The sequence below is a fragment of the Lachancea lanzarotensis genome, scaffold LALA0S05, assembly GCF_000938715.1.
Source record: "Lachancea lanzarotensis genome assembly LALA0, scaffold LALA0S05, whole genome shotgun sequence".
NCBI lineage: Eukaryota > Fungi > Ascomycota > Saccharomycetes > Saccharomycetales > Saccharomycetaceae > Lachancea > Lachancea lanzarotensis.
The window spans coordinates 493,808-515,917 of NW_019212883.1; the positions used below are offsets into that span (position 1 = coordinate 493,808).

The window sequence follows — 22,110 nt, forward strand, 5'->3', positions numbered from 1 at the left end:
TTGATGATCTTGATGGAGTTGAGATTAGGGAATTAAACTTGTGAATTTTGAGTCTCCTCTGAAATTATTTTGGAATTTTTAGACTTGGATTTGGCCTTGGTCTTAGACTTGGACTTTGATTTCGATTTGGACTTCTTTTTAACAACAATGACTTCGTCATCGGGACTTTGATCGTGGCCAAAAGACGGAGAAGCAAATTTGGCTCGCAACTTTTCGATATCAGCAGAATCATCTGTCTCGCCAAAGTTTGTCACGCCAGGGGACACCTGGGATGAACTGAAATCAAAATCATCGAGTTTGGATTGCGTTTTGAGATTGATAGCACTTGAATTAACACTGGAGGGGTTACCTAACTCTTTATCGAGACTACCGCGATTGTCTTGTGTGTCTTGTATCAAATCCGGAAGGCCTTCTTCAATCAGAACTTGTGCCTTTTTCTTTTTCTTGTTCTTTTTCCTTGACAATGAGCCACTAGAAACGGTCGAGAGATCAAGTTTACCAATGCTCTTGGGCTCTACATGCGTTTCTTCACCATCGAAGTTAATCAACATGCCGTCTTTGGTCTTTGGAGATTCATCGCCAGCGTCCAGATAGAAAGGATTGTCCATGCGATCCTGCCTGCGTTTTGCCTGCAAAGAATGACGATCTTCTGGGCTCATCTCGCTGTTTTCGGTGCCTCCCGAAATCGAGATGGGCATAGACTGCTCAGATAAAGGCACAGCACCGCCGTCGTCATCGGAATCGGAATCGGAAACGGAATCCAGTTCCAGGTCCGATTCTAGTCCAGAGTCTGCTTCGTCTTGTCTACTCGCGTCTTCCCGGAGAAGATTTTCTAGCTCTTCACTGCTGAGAAAGGGCGTCTCCAAATCAATCGCCAGACTCTTTTGAATCTTACTTTGGGTGCCGGCCATGATAGGGTTAAGATCGTAGGCATTGAAAAACCCGGGTAGAACCTCGGTGATTAAAAGTGGTAGTTCGTGATCTTCGCTCTCCAGGGATTCGTCGCAAAGTTTGCAAAACTCTAAAAACTCCACACTCCGTTCCTGCACCTCGAACCAGTGCGAGGTACTGAGTGATTCATAAAATCCTATCAGCTCACCCAAAATTTCTTTAACGTAAGGAATGGGCTTATCGGTGCCGTCGTTACACCAGCTGCTAAAGACCTTGATTAGGGCTTGCGTCATTATTTGTGAAACTTGCGGTTGGACCCGGTGCTGTTTGACCGATTTCTTAATGAATTCGTCGCCATTTCTCAAAACACTTGAGTACTCACCAATACACCAATATCCTTCTCGCAAGATCATAGGCATTTGTTGCGTCAAATCTGGATTAAGCACTAAATTCACTATGGTATCGATGAACTTGGAACGTAAATCAGGCACCTTGACCATAACATTTCTAATTTCGTCTGCTAGCTGATTACCAATGGTGCTGTTATTCAAATCCTGGGAAACAACGCACAAATCTGACAAAACGGCTATAAACCAGTCAAAGTCAGGGATCTTGGCGTAGTTGTTGGAAGAGCAGATTTTCAAGATCACGCTCACCATTTTGACCTTGTAGGAAACAGGAATCTCGATTTCGACACCAGCCTTTCCAGCTTGTTGGAAAAGGTTGCTTGCAGATACCACGTCTTTGTCCGCAAATTGTTGTATTAAGATTTGCACAACTGAAGCGAGATTATCCTCATCTGTAGCACCTTCCAGAAGCTCCAGAGCCCGGCTCCGAATAGAGACGTCCACATCTTTAAGCAGCCGAATCACCAGAGTATCAAATTTAGCAATGAAGTGTGGGTTGATTTTCCCAACCTTGTAGAAGAGAATAACGCTAATGTAGCGCAAGTTTGGATCATTTGAGTTGCAAAACTTGTTGAGTTCCTGTAAACAAATTGCAGCCGCTTCGTCGTCATCCTTATCCAGCATGTGGCCACGCACGATGCAATTGATTGATTCATAAATCACTGATGTAGCCGAAGTCATTTCCATCAGGTCCAAAACTTTGGGCAGGATCTTGATTCTCAATTTGGGCTCTACCTGAGCCAAGTTTGTGAAAAGCTTTAGCAACCGAATGATGATCCAGTTGTTATCGATGGTTAAGAGCATTTCGTAGAGCAGAGGTGATAACACGACAAATGGACGTGGATTTTTCTTCGAAAGCTCGCATATCACGCTTACAGTGGCTGAGACGACCGATTGGTCATCGTCACGTAGCTTGGCTGTGAAACGATCGAAGTGGTCTCGCAGTGCTTCTGGAAATTGTAGGAAAACTTTAAAAAGTGCTGCAACAGCTTTCTTGCGAATATAAGGTCTTGAGCTGCTCAACATTCCAAACAAATCTTCACAAATGTCGCGTGCCAACGGAGCTGTGACCATAGTTGATAGTCCACTCAAAGTAACGCCCATGGTCAAGACATCATTACGACCGTCGTTCCGACCTTCATATCGTAGATCCTTTTTCAGTAGGTTTGTTGCCAACATCAGCACGTCTGCATCTTTGTAAAACGACTGCGAAGCAGCCAGATACCCAATCCGTTTGTGTTGGAGCTTGCTGCTGCTCATTACTTCCAAAATATGGAAATTGGCCCATGCCATGTCGAAACCATACATTTCCAAATATGCGAGTTTGACCACTGCGTTTGCCTTCAATTCCACGTCTGGCGACCGCACCTCTTCCCTACACTCGGCTAATGCACGTCCCAGCACCTGTTGCAACTGTTCAGGGTCATCACTTGCTCCACGAATGCTTTTGATCAGGTCCTTCAACGATGTCTCGAAAAACATGCCAAATGGACGCAATCTTCGCACCACATCCTCCGCAGAAGGTGCATAAACTGATGCCATATCGTATTATCCACTCCACACGACGCAGGATTGTCTTCTGACAAGCAAACAGCGCTTTACGGGCGATTTGACCTTGTTTTTAGGTTTGACAAGTGGTGTTCAAAGTTGAAGGTTAAGATCAAATCGTTAGGTATTTTATACACTTAAGACGTCAACGGGTCCAAGATCACAAAAAGGACCAGTTTAGAGCCCCATGAGCGACGTTAGTAGTAGTGATATCGGGTCTAGATCCCGTACAACTAGTATAGATTCTCAGATGTATGCAATTCCGGCTCCCGAGTCTCCTGTGTCCACAGGAAGTAGCAGTGATGGTGAAGAAGAAGTAGAACAAGACGAGTTGGAAAGCGTTGAAGACTTGGAAAACGAGCAAGTCGGACGTGATTGGCTAGCACGACCGCTGGATGCCCCTGTTTTCGATGTTTCGCGGTATATTTTCCAATCGTTGGCACATGCGTTGAACAGTGCGGACTTCGCTCAAGCCATAGCTATACAAACTAGAACCGCAGGCATCATCAATTCTCGAAGTAGAGAACTCGCACAGTTGGTAGACACATTGCAACAACGACTGCCGCACCTAGAGGCCCGGTTTGCCCGGGGGTCCCAAGTAGCTCGACAAATCCATCGTCGTCTGGAAAGGTGCAGTGGACGGGTGAAGCAGGTGGAAAAAGTGTTCGAGAAAGGGTATCCAATTGAGTATCAGCAAGCAAAAGAAGAGGTTGAGCGGGTCATAGAGCGGTGAGCATCAAGACTGGAATGGAAAAAAAAGGGGGATCAAGTGTAGCGTAACAGACGTGAGCATAGGCTTTTAAATAAACATGTCATTGAAACAATATTTTGAGTGATCACACGCGATGAGAGCAGTAGTCGTTTGATGGTGGTTAGCCCACTCTCCAAACCTCTAGGTTCACGATATGGAATTTCGCACCTTCTCGACTCAAACATTCGTTGCCAAACGTCAAGCTGGGGTTTGTAACCCCCGTTTCCAACGCCTGGTCGCACCACAGTCCATAATGGCCATCCCCAGCACCCATTGAAAAATAGTGGGCTGTGCTGTGCATGACAAAATGATTCAGTCCGGTGAAAGGATATCCCCGGAATCTCCAGCCATCATTTTCTCCGGTCCTAGGCTTCCCGTCTCCCAAGTCTACGCTTGCTACCCTTTCCAATCGCCACAGAAAACACTCTCCGTTCCCATAGTACCGTTTACTGTCCGATGGACGCGGTGGTTCATTGCAATAACCTCCAAAAAGCCCTCCTTTCCGATCTTCTATCAGTATCACGTAGCCAATACGTGCTGGGATCGCTTTATCAGAAGCTGTTCGACCGAACAACGACTGCAGAGATGCCCCATGTTGTTGCAGACTGTAGAGCAAGTGCCAATCCGAATACAGCTGGATTCGGGTGGGCATCAGGTTGCGTAGCTCATCACAAATATCTGGTGATAACAACCGGTTTCTGGTGGTGTTAATGTATCCATGAAGCGTCACTGGAGGTAGTGATTCGTCTTCAAACGCTTGAATAGTCGTATCGGCATGGTTCAAATCAATTGAAGCATCCTGGGCTTGTTTCATTGTGGAAAGCCGTCTTTTAAATGCCTTCATGGGTTTTAGATGAAGACAATCCTTGAGTGCTTGAGGTGTATGCTGAAGTCTTGTTCGCGATGACTTGACGATGATGCCTTGTATACGGAACCTTAAAGCTGAAGTACTTGGCGACGGTGTCAGTACTCGAGCTTGTAATCAGAAGGTGTAATCAGACAATGAACAGTGCTTTGACCTTTGGCGTTCTATAATGGTGCTATATAAACTGCTGTCTAGTTGTGGACGTTTACTGGTGTTTAAACCGGTTTCTCATTGGCATCTTGTCATTTTGGGGGTTGGTTTGATGAGGAGCATGCCAACTACGTGCAATACAGGAAGCAAGTGCTTCAAGATTGTTTTCGCCAGTGGTGCTTCCTGTTTGGGAACGCGATGGCCGTCATAAATGGATGTAGAGATCTCGAGAAATCGTGCCTTCTGTTCTCGTTTCTGCAATTTTGCTGCGAGAGAAATGGATCACTGACGCTGACACTTGTGGAACAGGTTCTTGAGTTCTTCGGAAAACATTGGTTTGATGCTGAACAATCCAGCGGTCTGCAGGACTGCATCTGAGATGTTGATTTGGAAGGTCTTGTCAGTGAGGTACGCTTGAATTTGGCAATCTTCTCGACAGCTGAGTAGAACATTAGTTTTCTCAGGCACATAACACTGGCTTTCTTTCAGTTGCAAGTTGTCGACGCATCCTTCCCACCACAACCAAGTCTTAAGTGAATGAAATATTTTTAAGCCAGCTATGCAATCCATAAACGCCATACGACAATCTTATAGCTGCAGAAAATGTACAATGAGCTGTTAATGATCACTTCTGCAGTCTTGAATAGCTTTGGGCGTGGGGTGTAGACGCTAATCAATCCCTAAACTTAAGGTCTCAATCCAAACTATAACTCCATCGCGCCGTGGTGTCTTTCAACTTACTCCTCGCTTTATCCGTATGATCATTCATAGCACCTTAGAACATTCCTTTGACGGAAGGGAAAAACGGCCCTGGAGTAAGGAGGTATTTTCGTTTTGTCAACTCAGCTATCATAAGCTGCTGATTCTTTCGCTGCACTCGCTGTGAATGCATTCCACTGTTCTATCAGACTCGATATAATTGGGAAAACATTCTACTCGGCTGAGTTCCGTGCGTTCATCGTTTTTGCACAATCTATCATAGTCTTTGCCTGTAAAGCGATCTCTTCTAGCTTACTGAGAACCACTTCGTTGCCCTTGCTAAAACCATAGATGGAGTATTTCAATCCGACTCTGCGGCAAAACTCAATCACAAATGGCTGTGCTGCTCGCAGGTTGTGCCGCGGCAACCGTGGGAACAAATGATGAACCACTTGAAACTGCAAGCCACCGTGGAAGAAATCAAGCCACCTTGGACAATCCACGTCCATGGATGTGCGCAGTTGGCGCATTGGGAAACCCTCGGCAACTCCTAAATCCGAAGTAGACATCGCAAAGTGCGATAGTGTGATTTGGACGTGTACGATCATTGTCGTAATGTGTGAAATTAACACGTACTGTATACGATCCCAGGTTGTAGAGAGTCCACAACCGCATACCAGGTAGAAAAACCAGTAATTGAAAAAGATCAAACCGGCAAGCTCGAAGTATCGAAACCACATAGCTTTGCCTTTACGAGGACCAAGTCCGAGTAGTACATGCATCCAACTTAATCGATACAGATTAAAGCGACCAAAGCTCAGGATAGGATAGTACAAAAACCGCTGTATTGGGATGGTCTTGCGTGCCAATGCGTCAAACCACAAAAATCGGTCGTAGTACGTGGAATACACATTAGTGAATAGTCGTGTACTCACGGCGAAAAATGGTAAGTGTTGAATGTCTGGATCGTGGATTGGGTCGTTGGTGACTAAATGATGAACGTTATGGTTTCGTTTCCACCATCCAAGCGAGAGCCCTCCAATCCACGAAGCAACTACCATACCAATAATGTTGTCGATCTGGTAGTTGTGAGTAATACTAATGTGGCCTGCATCGTGTGCAATAAATACAAGCTGCTGCCACGCAGCGCCCATGAAGACCGCACTCCAAAAATTGCGGTGACATGCAAACAATAAATAGAATGATAAGCCGAACAGAATCCCGATTCGTGTCACTTCTTTAGCGTACCGATAATAATCGCATTGATAAAGATCTGCTGCAATAATTTTTTGATGCATGTCATTATACTCACGGGAAAGCCACTGCTGCGTTGCAGCGTCGAGACTAGGCAGCGATTCCAAGTCTTTTCTCACAAGTGCATCATCGTAGCGATCTGCGGGCTGCACAGCCCGATCCACCACAATGTGCTGCTCGAAAGCTTCAGTCATATCCAAAGAAGGTACCATACCTTGGGGCATTTTGGGAACAATCTTGACAGCGGGTTCACCGCACATCTTAGTATCATTTTCAGTTTTTTTGGCTTCGTTTACGGTATGCTTCAAATCAAACACACCGCCTTGAATCGGAGGTAAGCAATTGACCCAATTTCCTTCAATTTTACCTATTTTCCATCTCAAAAACTGACTCACCGTCTCATCACAATGATACGCATTCATCTCATCAGTGGCATCCCTTCCTATCATATGATGAATGACCTTGTCGCCGCCAGGATGGAATTTGATCCATTTATCAAGTCTCAGTACATTCCCGCTGTATATAACGATAGCCTGACCATTTGAGATGCGTTCTTCGATCTCACAACGTTCTATAGTCTTATTCATGGTATGCAAAGTTTTTGCATGGACTTTTGAGGAAGTATCAAGGTTGTGGGAGACCTAACGCTCGAGCTTTTGTTGATCTTTTATACAAGATCTAGGCTTATGATCTCATCTCGATGTTAATATGTTGTAAGAATTGAACGACACGAAATTTCATTGACATAAAACCGATAAAACTCCGTCGACGCGAAGGAATCAATGCCTTTACCAGATTTGAACTGGGAACTAGAATTTTTGATAATCGTAGCGGTCCAACAAGCTCGATTTTCGATCCACTGGAAGTTGCTGTGATGCCAAAGAAACCGATTCCAGAACTTGTAAAGAGTTGAACAGCGGGAAAGTAGGACGTAATCAATTGGACTGGCGAAAATCTGCATGTGCTCATCATAGTAGTAAAATCCTACCGATTCAGTCTGTTTTTCTTGAACCAAGCCCTGCTGAAAAGACATATTTTCCTTCTTCAGTGTATGTCAGATTTGAACGATTCTTCACAACCTCGTTTATCCTAGTTTACATATTTTAGTATATCATTCACACGCAAAGCACAATGCTCTTTCGAAGGTTTTAATCGAAAGTAATTTTTTTGGGCTTTTTGGTGGTGTCTACATCTTTGTAGAAAGCACCGTAAGCACTGTGTTCTTTCTTCTTGGTGTGAGTGCCGAATTTTTTGAGATCCTCGGGAACTGGCTGGCCTGCACCGTTCAAGACATTGACCAAAGCACCGGCAAGATGTTTCTCTTGCTCTGTGAAAAGCGTGTGTGCAGTACCGGTCTGGCCTGCACGTCCGGTTCTCCCGATTCTGTGAACGTAGTCCTCCACCGTCAATGGGAAGGTCAGGTTTATCACGGTCTTCACGTTGGGAATGTCCAGACCTCTCGCAGCAACATCCGTGGCCAGCAGCAAGTTTGATTCGCCGGACTTGAATTCACCTAAAGCTTGAGTTCTTTGTTGTTGCGACAAATCTCCATGGATGGCAGCCACTTTGTAGCCGTTGTATTGGAGGTTTCTCTCCACGCGGGCAGCTTCTTTCTTGTACAAAGCGAAAATCAGAACCTTGTCGTTAGAGCGGGCGCCAGATTGGTATTTTTTTAAAAGCTCAAGAAGCTTGCGTTCCTTCTTAAAATTATCAACCACTTCCACAATTTGGGTAATACGTTTGTTGGCGGAAAGTTCGTCCCTGTTACCAATCGACACCTTGACTGGGTCTCTCATGAATGTATTAGCCAATTCGCGCACCTCTTTGGGCCAAGTAGCAGTGAACATCAAGGTTTGTCTTCCGGCGCTCTTTGTAGATCCAATAATTCTTTTGATATCCTCTTCAAACCCCTTCTCAAGCATCCGATCGGCTTCATCGAGCACCAAGTAGTCCACATTCGATAGCCTGGCAGAGCCCTCCTCGATCAAGTCAAGTAATCTACCTGGCGTAGCAACTACCACCTGAGCCTTTTTCAGCTGAGCTCTCTGCTCGTCTTTGGGCACACCACCGTACAGACAGCAGCAATGAACGCCGGCCTTCTTGGCAAGCAGAATGAGATTATCGTATATCTGAGAGGCAAGCTCACGAGTGGGAGAAATCACCAATACCTGAACGCCAACATTTCTCGAATTCTTGACCTTCATCAAGTTGTTGATAGCAGGAACACCGAAAGCAAACGTTTTTCCCGAACCAGTTTCCGCAACACCAATTACGTCGCGTCCTGATAGCAGATATGGCCATGAAACGGCTTGAATTGGTGTGGGTTTGGGAAATTTAGAAATTTCCGTCTGGATTTCTGACGAGAGTTCAAGGTGGTTGAACGACAAAAGCGGGCGTAAATTTAGTTTTTTTGGGTCATCCACACTCACTTCGTTTTCAGTGTAGAACTCATCCACGTCACTTTGTGGTAGTTTGGTCAACAACTTGCTTTGGACGTAGCCAAAGTCTTGAACTGAACTATCGTCTGTAGGACTCTCTGTGACACTGGATTCTTCCACAGCCGCTTGGTTTTCCACGACTTTTTCTTCCTGGTCTTTTACTTCATCTACCGTCTTAGCCTTCTTCTCTTTCCTGTCCTTCTTCTCTTTCTTATCCTTCTTGTCTTTCTTATCCTTCTTGTCTTTCTTGTCTTTCTTGTCTTTCTTGTCTTTCTTCACCTTTTTTTGAGCAGTGACTTCAGAGTCATCCTGCTTGCGCTTACGCTGTTTTATCTCATCGGTGGACATCGCTCGATTTAAAAGAATGGTTCTTCTTTGATGATCCTGGAGTTTTGTACAGTTGGTGAGCTCATCTCATCTCATCTCATCGCATCTGATTTTTTTTCACTACATGTATGTATATAAAGAATATTGAAAAATTTCCAGCTTAAAGCTGTGTTGACAGTGACACTACAATTATCGTACAGAAAGAAGACTTGTAGCCAAGTTTAGACTGGATCAAATTTGTATAAATTGTAGTAAGTAATCTCTTCATACTTTTGAGTTATTTGATGTCTAGGTACCTAAAAGTTGTCGTAAAACTGTAAGTAAGCAAGCCACCAAAAATTGGAATAAATGAATTTTTCTAGGTCGCAATGAGTAACTATGAATCAGGTACTGTACCCTGAGCCTGTCACAGTGCTCATATTGAGGATTGGATGACGGATAAGCGATGATGACAGGGTGCGGAGGTTCATATCACTTTGTACTATGCAGACACCTCTCGTTACTGTCGTTAATGGAGGTGATACGGACTTTATACTAGAATAGCGGCGAATAGTCTTGATAAGGAACTTTTTCGCCCGTACTTGAGATGCCTCTCCCATCCCGAGTTTTGTTCTTTGGTCTTCCTAAAAAGTTGGGAATTGGTCTTGGCATCAGGCCCACTCACATACCCTCACTCACAATACAACTAACTGCTGATAATTTACAAGTACCTTGTTTTAAATATTATATACCCCATGCCGATTAGCTTATTCCATTAGATAGGGATCCTCAGAACCAAAGTCTTCCTCTTCAACGATGTGGAAAACCTTCCGTCCTTTGAAAACCCAGTACAACAAAGAAAATAGTAAGTACCCCACAATAACCACGGAAGCGTAGTTCATGTTGTCCTTTTCAACAGGCATCACGAAGGGGAAACAGAAAAATATTAGAGAGAAGAGCGTCCAACCCAGAAGTACAATGTTGCAGAATAAACCAAACTTGCCCAGCCAGAATGGACCGTGCTTGATATCACGCTTCTTGATAAGCAGGCAAATCACAGGAACAATGTAAGAGAGCAGTAAAAACATGATGCAGCCAGTGATGAGCGAGTTGAACGCTGTCGTTGATGCCAAGTATAGCACACCCAACAGTACGATGAAGAAAGAAGACACTAAGTGAGCGTTCAGCGGAATTCCTAGCTGAGGGTTAATTTTGGCCATGAAGTTCGAGAAAGGTAGACCCTCGTCTCTGGCAAAAGACCAGCACAATCTTGCTTGCCATGTGTGGCATGCAATAACGCAACCAAACGAAGTGAGCAGAACTAACGAACCTAGCACCAGAGCGCCGGCTTTGTTCCCCAGAGCTTGGAAGTAGATGTCCAAAATCGGAGCTCCTGTGTTGGAACTGGTTATATCGTCGAGTTTATGCAGAGAGAAAAACATGGCAATAACATAGCAGAATGAGGTACCAAATCCAATCGCCACCGTTCCCAAGATGGCGATGGGGATAACACGCTCGGGTTTTTCAACTTCGAACGCCATGTGAGTGGCACAGTCGAGACAAGAAAAGGACCAAGCCGGGTTGATCAGCCCCACAATGAAGGCGATTCCACTGTTTTTCCATCCGGTCTCATTGAAAAATGTAGCAAAAACAAATTTAGCATCATTGTAGTTACCGTGCGAGCATGCCAGCACAGTGATTGTGATTGTTGCGAAGGAAAAAAGAGAGATGTACAGAGCACTGGAGGAGATGAAGGGTAGCGATCTTCCGTAGCAGTTGAACATCATCAAAAACAGGTGCAGACATTCGAAACACACAAAAACGTGCCATCTTTTAACAGTGAAGTCTGGATGTGCAAGTGCATACATACCCACCACTTCGGTGGCCACGGAAAGCGTTGTTGACGCACTGGTGAAGACGGAGCCTGCATAAGCCAGAGATCCGCACATGTAGGCAGCAAATCTTTTGTATTTGGGCGGAGCCAGCTTCAAGGACCACCAGAATTGCCCGCCAGCGTGTGGATACGCCGACGACAGTTCCCCGAGAGACACGGCGATGCAAACGGAGATCAGTGCGATGATTATGATACCGTAAACGATCATCATGGGTCCACCGGACGAGATACCCGTCACCATGGACGCCGAAATCCCGAACCACGAGTTGGTGAGTCCAAAACCGACCCCCAAGATCGACCAGATTGAAAATTGTCTTCTCAATTGGCCTTCCGGTTGGCCCTCGGAGCTCTTGGCGAAATTTTCGGAAATAGCCACTTCGTCGCCTTTATGCAATTCATGCACAGCCTGTCTATCCGCTAGTGAGGAGCTGTCAGATGAAGAAACATTACCTCTAAAAGAGGTACTTCCTTCTACCATTTTTATACTTTGATTTGGGAACTAGTTTTTCCGTCTACCTTGCTGGATATTACGCAGTGGTCTCTCGTAGTTAAGAGAGCTGTCTTAATATTGAAGCGGAGGCCTCAAATGGCTGTCTAGTTTAGCAAAACAGTAGAGCAGATCTTCGTGAGAGAGATCTTGGAAACTAAAGAACAATGAGATGAGATGAGATGCGATGAGATGAGCTCAGGTTTTATAAATTTTGGAATTTTTTTTTTCCAATCCAATATTATCTGGCGGGATCTCTCTTGGCTTCGATTGAACAAACGAAAACGATCCAACCCGGTAGGGAAATCTCACAAAAACGACCCGTTCTAGAGTCTGAAAGGGTCCAAATTCGATGCAGTACCCCGTTTAAAGAAGTCAAACGTCCTTATAATCTCTTTTCCACCGTTAAAAATGGACTTTTTACCGTGATCTTGACTGTGATTTTGACAATTTCCGTGATACGACGCTGGCATGTGAAAAAGTATGATAAAAAAGCGTGGGAAAAGCGAACTTCAAAGGTGGAACACGCTCTTCGCCGTGGCAACTAACTCACAATACACATTTCCAAGCTCAACTAGCACCATTGGGACTTGTTTCCTCTTGTTTTCTCAACCTTTCTTTAGTTCTTCACCGAAGAGACTAGCACTAGTATACATAAAATTAATATATTTTGGAAAAACCTTGACAAGCTGAACAACAATAACTTAAACTTTGATTTTGATTTTGAAGAAAAAAAAACAGCTATATAAGAATCTTGTATAGCGTTTGAGTTTTTGTCTTTTGTCTTTTTGTCCGCTTCTTCAGGTATTCCGCTTAGTTCATGGACTTGACCAACTTGTTGATGAACTCCTCACGGTTACCGAAAGAACCACCTTGGATAAAGTGCTTGAACTTTCTTGGAACACCCCAGCCACCAGATGGGTTGGACAACTTGAATGGCCACAAGAAGTTGCTGGCCTGCTTGAAGTGTGGACCAACGCTGACAATCTCGTGGATCAAGTCATCGATGGAGACAATGCCGAATTGGCCCAAGTTGGCCTCGACAATAGAGTTGTCAGACAAGGCGATTCTCTGCTTGTTGATCTTACCGTAACCTCTCTTGTACACCAACTTTCTGACAGTGGCGAAAGATGGGTAGCCGTAGGCGACGTATGGCTCGATCAACTTCAAAAGCTCGGAAGTGGCCTTGGTGATCTTGACGAAAACACCGGTGTTGATCTGGTTCAATCTCAACAACTGCATGATCTTTCTTGGCTTTGGAGCAATCTTGTTGATACCCTTGATTCTGACAACGAACACCAACTTTGGCTGGGCGTCGATGTAGAAAGAACCGTTGGCCTTGGCTTCACGCTTGGCGTCGATGATGGCTCTTTGAGCGTCAACGTACTCCTGCTGGTAAGCAGCGTTTCTCTCCAAGATAGCAGCTCTTTTTTCCTTGTTAGCCTAAAAGAGAATGTTTTGTTAGTAAAAGTTGCAAGTAGCGAGCAAAAGACATTTGCTACGCATCCATTCACCAAAAGACAACCGTAGTTTTTGCCTTTATCCCTTCTGTTTCAAGCACAAATCAGGCGAAAGATGGTGTAAGTTTCGACAACATTGCCGTAGCTAGTCGATCAAAATGATATTTGGGAAAAGTTCATCATTTGCAAGAAAACAGACGGGAAGGAAGACGAACAAACGACTGCTATTTGGCACGCAGTTTCCGTGAACTCACGGAGCGCGTATGTGCGGGATGCGTGCTTTTTTTTGTCAAGTGGAAGAGGGTTTTAACATACAGCCTTGCGGGCGACTCTCTCGGCGGCAACTTGCTCGGCCGATTTTTGTTGAGCCTTAGACTTCTTCAACTGGGATTCTGGGACTTGGATCTTTCTACACAAGAAAAGTTTCTGGTTAGCATGATGGACTATATGGGGACCAAACACTCGTCGAATACAAAGTCACATCGAACTGAAACACACCACGTCTCATTCGATGGTGGGGAAATGGCAGAGACAGGTAGAAGGAACGTTGAGAGATACGATGGTGGGTGGGGATTCTTTTTCCAAGAAGGAAAAAAAAAATATTCTCAACGTCCAGCTATCCATGTCTTTGTTCCACCAGGGTAGTTGTAGCAAACACCTGGTGAAAAGTCCCCTACGAACGGCATTCTCGGTCTAGGAGAATTGCCACAGAGTTTCGAGCTTTCCCAGAAAAGACTGATACAGCATCGAAATAATGCACAAAGGCCTGTTGACAGTCACATGGACGTTCAATTCAGGTCCGATGCAACTTGTAGTTCATTATGAGAATATATAGCAATCTTAAATTCATTGCTTCATTTTAGCAACGGGTGAAAACATACTCAGCAGCCATTTTCGATTGAATTGTTGATGTTGGGGAGAAGCAAGAGAACCTGAATGTTCTGCTACGTGGGAAGGCCTCGCCTTTTATAGTTGTGGAAAAATCAGCAGCCGCTGAGCGAAGGGATAGGAACATTTTTGCGTGGGTCGAGACAAAAACCACGCATTTTCTTGAATTTCAAGAAACTTTTGAAATTTTGTAAAAAAAATCAAAAATGTGACTTGAAAGATGTACGGATGTTAGCAGTCACAGCTCGGAGATTAAATGTGAAAAACTAACCAGCTCCTCAGTCTCAGCTACAAACAACTTCGTCACACACACGCAGTCAGTGTCGCCGTTGTTGTACTGCTTGAGAAAGCTACTTTTCGATCCTTGATTATGCCTACTAACCGATGAATTTTTACGCTCTTTTACCGGTGCATCACTCAATTCATTCTACTGGGTTCTTTTCCCTCTCGTACGTTCCGTTACTGGATCACTCCGCCTACTGGACGGCCTACTCTCTGATACTTTTCTGTGTTAAGGCTGTCAGTCCCGAAAGATGGTTAACGTAGTAGACAACATCGCCGTAGCTAGCCACTGTAAAATGTTGATACACTTTTCATCACCCAAACCTTGATACACAGGTAAAAGTACCAGCACAAGCACTATAAACACTAAACTAAACCTGATAAAAGAAGAAGAAACGAAAGAGGCGGAAGCAGACACTAATCGTGAGTTTTCCATGTCCTCATGGCCTTTCCACACGAATGCCTTCACGTCTTTTTTGATGTTTTCACTATGTCTTTCCTGAAAAGTGGTGTCCGTAAGGTTAAGTCTGAATTCGACCTCAGCTTTTTTCATATATTACGCTGAAAATAGGCCCTAAAGCACCGGGTTACATTTTCCGCAGATGGTATGGTCTGTAATCATCATTAGGGCTGGCGATCGATCCCGTAATGCATGTATTGTGTGAACGCTTAGAGACGTTGGTGCTGGCCTATCTACTGGCATTATTTATGTATGTAGACGTTTACATGCGTTTTTGAACGGTTCATATGCTATTGAACTGGTTCGAGACAAATGCGGAAAATCAAAAGTAGATCTCATTGTTCAAATGCATGAACCGCGACGGGAATGCCGTTGGGCATGGTGACGCGGCAAACCTGCATTGGCCTCGATGACGGTATTGATCAAGGTGTTTTGGTGTGCCTAGGTACGGATCCGGACCGTGTTTTGATCAAAGTGGTTTCAAAAAAGCCCAAAAGTTTACGGTAATGCTGTGGCAAAGCAGCTTGGTTTGACATTTTGCCTTCCGTAAGGTTACCATTGTGGTTTGGCCGTGTCTGTGTGTGTCTTCTTTTTCTTTTGTTTTGCCCATGCTGAGGTGCCTATTGTTACAAAAAACTGACGTGAGTGTGAGTGAATGCATGCATATGTCAAAAAAAAAACCTTATTCGAACGGTGGCTGACAGACCCATCTTATTCCTGCTTCGCTCCACCGCGGCTCTTGTTTTCAACACTACCACCACTATCGCGTGATGGGAGACATTGTTGCAATTGCGCAACTTGGGCCTTTAGTTGTGCTACATCTGTTGTAAGTGTACCCAACACGGCGTGAACGTGATGCAGCTGTGAATGTATGAGCGCCAAATCTGCAAACCGTGCTTCAGGCCGTGTTACGGGTGTCTGCGTGGGCGAATCCGGTGGGTGTATTAGTTCGTGAAGCGCTCCCGTTCGTGGCGGCGGTGGTGGGCTATCTAATAACGGAGCATTGGAAGTAGCAGTGGTAGCGAGTCCAGGAACCGTGCTGATGCGGTCTATTGCATTTGCCGTGTTGATGCTGCTGTTGCTGCTGTTGTTACTATTGTTATTCAGTTCCAAACTTCGTCCATTGCCAAACCGGAAACGTCGCACACACATCTGCAGCCGCGATTCTAAAACCACTTCTGACGGTATTGGCGAGTCAGCTTCAGATGACTCGTCGTATACCGGTACACGTGACATCGGGCCTGTAGTAGTAGTAGTAGTTTGCGAAGTGGAAGACAATGGGATAGACGATGACAATGGTGGCGATCGACGCAGCTCCACAGGAACCAATAATGCGCGAGAAAACAATAGATTGAATCGGTCGCGACATTGACGACTATTACGTGCCAAATTGTGCGCAGCGTGCAACTCGTCACTCACGCTGGCCCAAAACTTGGTTCGTGGATACGAACGAATTGGGTCTGCTAGCATGTCTCCCAGTGCCAGCACTGAGTCCACGAGTGCGCAGTCGTGACGGATGGTCCACACGAATTTTTGGTGTCGCGATTCGCGCATGGTTGCAAGTGTTGTTGTTGTTGTATGGGATGTGTGGGTGCAGTGTGGTGTACGAAACCCTTGGTATTTTGTGGCCTTAAAACTGTCGTTGCAACGATTTCGGAAGCGTTATGTGCTATTGCGTTTTCCAATGCTTACAATGCTGCTTTCTGCTTATCCTCTTGTCTTAATAATGAGAGTGGGGGCGAGGACAAAGGCTTTTTTATCTTGAATTTTTCCAACCAGTGTTGCTTTCTTCACAGCTCCGGATGATCTCCCGATTTTGATACCAAACGCCGCTTCGGTATGTGAGCGTGTGTGCGTGCGTGCGTGCGTGCAAGTGGGTTCGTATTAGTGCTGGCTGTAGCGAACGAGTGAGCCCGAAAAATTCAGGACTCCCAGCTCTCAGATCAAAAACGGCCAAAGACGTCAACAAATACCTGTGTCTCAATCTCGCTTCTCCTTTTCCGCTTTTCTGGATCAAACAAACCGCAGGCAATCTGCTCGCACGATCAAAACTTCCGATTCGAATTTGACAGCAGCGCTACGAATAGTATTCGGTACTGTGGTTGTGCTGTTGATTGTTGATAGTGTATTGTAGCCCTTTCTTATTGGCGTCTGCACGCCCAGCTCGCGGGTCGTACTTTTCACGGCAGCGAAAATCGAGTTTTCTTTATTTTTTTCTGAACTGCACACACAATGAGTTGAAGGCTACAGCGATCGGCAAACACACACTGTAGAGAAAGACAAGCAAAGCTTCGAAGGGTGCCTAGGACATAATCGATGTGCTCTTTAATAGGAGCGGTTTTTGCCGGAGGAGGACAATACAGATCATAGGCCTGGCACGAGCGCAAAAGCACGGGCAGAATCCCGAAACGCAGCGCAAAAAAGAAAAAAATCCAGACGTAACACTACGTAGCAGCACAGCGTAGACATGGGCTAAACTCGGCTACACATAACTTCCGAGAGATTGGCCTATGGAGGGAGCATGCCGGAGCAAGCCTTTGTGAGAGCACAGCAGCGCTGTTGTCGTCACAGGATAGGGCCGCCTCTAATTGTTCGTGCCGAACGTTATTGTGTGTGCTTGCAGCGGTGTCTCTGCGGCCACGGTTGGGGCGCAGAGAGAGAGCCTGGCAGCTACGGCGGGTGGCCCTGTGATGCATGGCAAGAATGTAGTCTGTGTGAGCGGAGCGTGGCGCGACTGATGTCCATAAACCGGACAAGACAGATGGGAAAGGATCGGTACTTTTACCGAAACGGAAACCCAAAAAAGAAACAAGCGAAACTATCACCAGCGTGCTCGCGCGGGCCAATCGTTGCCATGCCAACTCATGCATCATGCACGCTTATTAATCCGTATGCCATTGTTCTCGACGCGCATGCAGGAGTCTTCCGCATCGGGAAAGATGTTTACCGCATGCCGTAAGCGCCGGGTTTGGCCGCTCCTCGTCCTTGATGATCGTGGCCCTTAATATCGTTTTTCCGTTTTTGGTTGTTTTTCGTCCATCTCGTATCCCAGCAGTGTTCGGTATACTCGCTAGAGGCTTGGCAAAAGAACCAGAAGAAGAAGAACTACAACAACAAGAACAACAACAAGAACAACAACAATTAACGCCTTGCGTTCGCCCTTCCATGTCTTTGTGAAACAATGCAGGCACCGAGAGGATCGGCAGTGCATATCCAGACCAAGAGTGCGCCAATAGCTGTACACGGCGAAGCTCTAGTGCGGCCACCCTAAAAGTAACGCACGCACCCCGCACAACGAGATGCTAACGCTCGGTTTTTAGGTTCCGTGCGATACTGCATGCAATATTGACATCACCAGAAAAATTGAGCTTCCCGCGCCGTTGAGCGAAACCTTATCGCAGCGGTCGTCACAACGACAGACAAAACCATATTATAAAAAAAAAAAAGTAGCGAAAAAACACGGCTGCCGGAAATTAAAACGGAACCCTGCAACGGCTGGTGCAGAACAAAGAATGTGTTCGTGTTTCTCTTCCTCTTAACGCCTTTGCTCTTCGAAAACCGTACTTGGGATTACAATGATCTCTCTCACCTTACACCCGCGCCTAAGGCCGAAAAATGACGAATCGTTGAAAAATCGCCGCAGTCACATGACCCGCGTTTAACGGTCCCAGTCCCAATCCCAGTCCCAGTCCCAGTCCCAGTTCAGATAGCGCGTATTGCGGGATTCCTCGTTTCCAGTTTTTCGCTTTTTTTTTACCCTGTTGTGTTTGCGCGTCGTGGGGCTTAATGGTCTGGCCGCCGGCATCATGACAAATGCATGTTGGCGAGACAAAACGGTTCTGGGCGACAACAGACGAGAAAGCCGGCCCGGCCTATTTTGTCACATGGCGCCCGGTATCCTAGCCAACGCTTGTGGATCGAGAGAAGGAGAGAGGGAGGGAGATAGGGAGAGAAAGCTGAGGGGAGAGGGAAAGAAGGAAACAGAGAGAGCGCTCGTCGCGGGTGTTGCAAATGGGCCAAGAAGCCGCAAGAGTTTGTCATTTTGACACTTTGGTATTGTTCACGTGACCAGGGACCTCGAAGGACAGTTTCATTACCAACCTTTGCAAGTTTTGCGCAGTTTGTCCAGTGAAGCATGTAAAATGGTCATGACACTGCCCTCCCGTGAAATCCACGTATGTTTTCCGTTAGGTGACGTGGTTCTCCTCGACTTGGCAAACGGACCCTTTATATCATACTGTTCGACGAACGAAGGCTTCCACGCATGGAAAAAAATAAAGATAACCCACTGTAATGCACTGTTCACATGAAGACATCAAAACTGTCGTGAGTCGAATAGCCAATGAGCAACGCTGCCGTCGCCGACAGAGGCGCTTACCTGTCTCAACAGAAGGACTATAACCATGCCACAGACACGGAGTACAAACGTCTCAGGGGGCTGGCTGACGATGCCTACAAGAAACGGCAGACACTCTCCCAGCAATCCCAGCATGCATTCAAAAACGGTGATAAAGGTGAGGCCCACACCCTCAGCGAACAAGCGAAAGAACAGCTCCAGGTTGCCGAGAAGTATAACATGCAGGCTGCAGAATACGTCTTCACTCAAAACAACGCCGATAGCGACTCGAACGAGATAGACTTGCACGGATTGTACACGAAGGAAGCACAGTGGATCTTGCAGAGAAGGATAGCTGCAGGCGTGGCTAACCAGGAACAAAAACTTGAGGTAATTGTTGGTAAGGGTATCCACTCCCAAAACGGTATCGCTAAGATAAAGCCTGCAGTCGAAGAACTTTGCCAGCAAGCCAATTTGCCAAACTATGTGGATCCCAAAAACTCGGGTGTTTTGATCATCGAGCTCCAAAACGCACAGGTACCAAATTCTTGGCAGTCGATGGATTATTCGACATATGCCCACAACAACACGGTCAGCCGCCCCAACCAAAATGCAAAGCCCTCGCAGACCCGCCCCCAACACAATTATGTCCAGCAGCAACAGCCTCAATACCAGCAGCAGCCTCAACAGCAGCACAATGGCAACCAGGGAAACAACAAGAATGGAGATCTTGTTTCTACGCTGTTGAAATTCGTGTGCATGTGCATCAAAAAGAATATGTAACGTCGAACACCTTTTTACAACTTATTTTCCCTTTAGCAAGGCTTTTGAAAGCTTACAAAACTGAGCGAATCAAACCCCAAAAATCTTGTTGTAACTAGAATTGATATTTTCGTCAGCAGCAATGGACCAATCCTGTTCAAAGTATTCAGAGAAATACCAAACGATTTTACTCAACATTGAGCTTCGCTCCCACCAATTCAATTGGATCTGGGGATTAATGCCTTGAGCAGAAGAGGATCCAAATACCGATTTTAGGGCCGCAACAAAGTACAGGAGAACATTTGCCACGATAAATATTCCAATAATCGCCATCGCGCACTTTAATATTTTCTGTACCGGTACCAAGTCAATTATACTCGATTCTACACCAGCCGGCTTCGGATGAGAAACCAAGGGGTTTTTAGACTCTACTTGGGAACGCATAGCGTTTATCATATCGCTTTGGTCGGTGATTTTTCTTCTGAGCTCTGAAATAATAAACTCGTGCTTGGTGGCTTCCTTCGTTGCCTCTGGTTTCTGCAGCTCCCCATGGTCTTTGTAGAACTGAAACTCGCGTTCCAAGAACTGGTATTTATCCCGGTATTCCCCGACTTTTTTGGTCATAGACAATAGTTCACGATCCTTATATCGTATCGCTTCATCTCTGGCTTGAACCTCTCGCAACAGCTCCGAAATCCGCGCTCGTAGACTTCGCGTTCCAGCGTTTTTTGTTGGACTAGCCGATGGAGATCCACCTGAGTTTCGAAGTTCCGTTAGCAATACTTCGTTGGTAGCTATAGTCTTGTCCTTCCCTGCGTTTTGCCGCCGCAGTTCTCCGATCTGGCTCTTCAACGCAGCAATTTCTCCCCGCAGCGTTTCAGGCTCCACTGGAGTATCTTCGTTATCATTGAAACTGACCGTTTCTGACGCTGTTTTGATGAAATCAAGCCATCCTTCTCTCGAGCACGATTGGACCGCAGTCCTAAAAGCAGTACCAATAAGGCCATGGAAAAGCTCCGCAAAGTCGTCCTTGTAAACCTTAAAGAACTCCTGGTCACTGCTAAATTTTTTCAGAATTTCTTGACCTGTTTTAGACACCAGTGTACTTTTGGAGTTGTCATAGTGGCCCTTATTAAGTAGTTCCTCCATTTTCGACACTGCAAGTGGGAAGTCGCGGCCGTAGATGAAGCCGGTACCTTTGACGTCAACCAGTGGCCATACTGCGTCTAAAAGGAGCGTGGGTGCTCTGTCAATATCACTCATTTCGGTATTCAGCGGCTGTTCTCTGCCCTTTCCCGTGTAGCGCGTCTGGTAAGATAGGGTATGATATTTATATAGTGTCGCGTACTTGAGTAGGATCCTCACTACGTGCGACGTGATAAATGCGACGATGAGAAGTTGACAATTTCTGTCATCGCCCCTAGTCTGGCTAGTTCACTTCTTCAAAGGTGGTAGTGTAGTTTGAGATGGAAAACTCTTGTCGTTTTTGTTTTGTTTGATCAATCATGCGATAGGCTGGATTTCGGGACATCTCACGTCTGTGGCTTTCGAATCTCACCGCGTTTTGATCAACAAGATCACGGATCGAGAAAGAAATACGTCCTGCTTGCTTCCATTGTGCTTGTTCCTGATGTCCTGGATGTGTTTTTGTCTCGGTTTATAAGAGATGACAGTGTCTTCAATATTGAAATATTGAAACTAACCCGACACTATAAGGGCCGTCAGAAAATTGAACTACGTTTGGAAATTCCCATAAACTATCCATCGTTCCATCATTCGGATTGATCCAGAAAGAGTATGAGACTACAAATGGGGCTGTTGAGATGACACCGCTAGTTAAATAGAGTATACTCTCGGTAGACAAACCAAACCTTTGTACATCTTCACTAGAGTCTGGCGAAAGCGTAGATCTTTTTCACAACTTCGCCACTGTCTCAAGACACTGAACTACAATGACATCAGTAGAACTGCACAAAATTGGTTGAATTTCGTCTTTGAAAGAAGGCAATTTATAATAATCTCGCACAACTAAACTGCAACCTACAAGATAATGGTCAAGCGGATGATTTTTTTAGCGCCTCGAGCTCGAAAACCGAAACGCAAACACGACTGGGCCATCATTGACCAACGCATGATCGTTGTGTTTGTACGAACTTCATCTATTTCGAGCTTTTGTCGATGTCAGAAGCCTATATAGTTGTCTAATTTACCATTAGTGAAAATTAATCGATG

General features: G+C 45.5%; 10 protein-coding genes across 10 annotated transcripts; 2 read left to right on the top strand and 8 right to left on the bottom strand.

Moving 5' to 3' along the window:
• Positions 1–32: 32 nt before the first annotated feature.
• Positions 33–2,840, bottom strand: APL5 (LALA0S05e05644g1_1; the record flags this gene model as incomplete). The annotated part of the gene is made up of 1 exon (XM_022772328.1): positions 33–2,840. The coding sequence occupies one exon, from the start codon at positions 2,838–2,840 to the stop codon at positions 33–35; it is 2,808 nt and encodes a 935-aa protein (XP_022628663.1).
• Positions 2,841–3,033: 193 nt separating this feature from the next.
• On the top strand, positions 3,034–3,579 carry KXD1 (LALA0S05e05666g1_1; the record flags this gene model as incomplete). Its single annotated transcript, XM_022772329.1, has 1 exon — positions 3,034–3,579. One exon carries the CDS (start codon positions 3,034–3,036, stop codon positions 3,577–3,579), a length of 546 nt encoding a protein of 181 aa, XP_022628664.1.
• Positions 3,580–3,718: 139 nt separating this feature from the next.
• OXR1 (LALA0S05e05688g1_1) lies at positions 3,719–4,441 on the bottom strand (the record flags this gene model as incomplete). The annotated part of the gene is made up of 1 exon (XM_022772330.1): positions 3,719–4,441. One exon carries the CDS (start codon positions 4,439–4,441, stop codon positions 3,719–3,721), a length of 723 nt encoding a protein of 240 aa, XP_022628665.1.
• A 1,103-nt stretch (positions 4,442–5,544) lies between these two features.
• LALA0_S05e05710g (LALA0S05e05710g1_1) lies at positions 5,545–7,152 on the bottom strand (the record flags this gene model as incomplete). The annotated part of the gene is made up of 1 exon (XM_022772331.1): positions 5,545–7,152. The coding sequence occupies one exon, from the start codon at positions 7,150–7,152 to the stop codon at positions 5,545–5,547; it is 1,608 nt and encodes a 535-aa protein (XP_022628666.1).
• A 561-nt stretch (positions 7,153–7,713) lies between these two features.
• Positions 7,714–9,351, bottom strand: DBP3 (LALA0S05e05732g1_1; the record flags this gene model as incomplete). The annotated part of the gene is made up of 1 exon (XM_022772333.1): positions 7,714–9,351. One exon carries the CDS (start codon positions 9,349–9,351, stop codon positions 7,714–7,716), a length of 1,638 nt encoding a protein of 545 aa, XP_022628667.1.
• A 725-nt stretch (positions 9,352–10,076) lies between these two features.
• Positions 10,077–11,681, bottom strand: HNM1 (LALA0S05e05754g1_1; the record flags this gene model as incomplete). The annotated part of the gene is made up of 1 exon (XM_022772334.1): positions 10,077–11,681. The coding sequence occupies one exon, from the start codon at positions 11,679–11,681 to the stop codon at positions 10,077–10,079; it is 1,605 nt and encodes a 534-aa protein (XP_022628668.1).
• An 822-nt stretch (positions 11,682–12,503) lies between these two features.
• Positions 12,504–14,165, bottom strand: RPL7A (LALA0S05e05776g1_1; the record flags this gene model as incomplete). The annotated part of the gene is made up of 3 exons (XM_022772335.1): positions 12,504–13,133; positions 13,466–13,559; positions 14,032–14,165. 3 exons carry the CDS (start codon positions 14,163–14,165, stop codon positions 12,504–12,506), a joined length of 858 nt encoding a protein of 285 aa, XP_022628669.1.
• A 1,326-nt stretch (positions 14,166–15,491) lies between these two features.
• LALA0_S05e05798g (LALA0S05e05798g1_1) lies at positions 15,492–16,334 on the bottom strand (the record flags this gene model as incomplete). The annotated part of the gene is made up of 1 exon (XM_022772336.1): positions 15,492–16,334. One exon carries the CDS (start codon positions 16,332–16,334, stop codon positions 15,492–15,494), a length of 843 nt encoding a protein of 280 aa, XP_022628670.1.
• Positions 16,335–19,122: 2,788 nt separating this feature from the next.
• Positions 19,123–19,899, top strand: LALA0_S05e05820g (LALA0S05e05820g1_1; the record flags this gene model as incomplete). The annotated part of the gene is made up of 1 exon (XM_022772337.1): positions 19,123–19,899. One exon carries the CDS (start codon positions 19,123–19,125, stop codon positions 19,897–19,899), a length of 777 nt encoding a protein of 258 aa, XP_022628671.1.
• A 69-nt stretch (positions 19,900–19,968) lies between these two features.
• MPS2 (LALA0S05e05842g1_1) lies at positions 19,969–21,141 on the bottom strand (the record flags this gene model as incomplete). Its single annotated transcript, XM_022772338.1, has 1 exon — positions 19,969–21,141. One exon carries the CDS (start codon positions 21,139–21,141, stop codon positions 19,969–19,971), a length of 1,173 nt encoding a protein of 390 aa, XP_022628672.1.
• Positions 21,142–22,110: the final 969 nt, after the last annotated feature.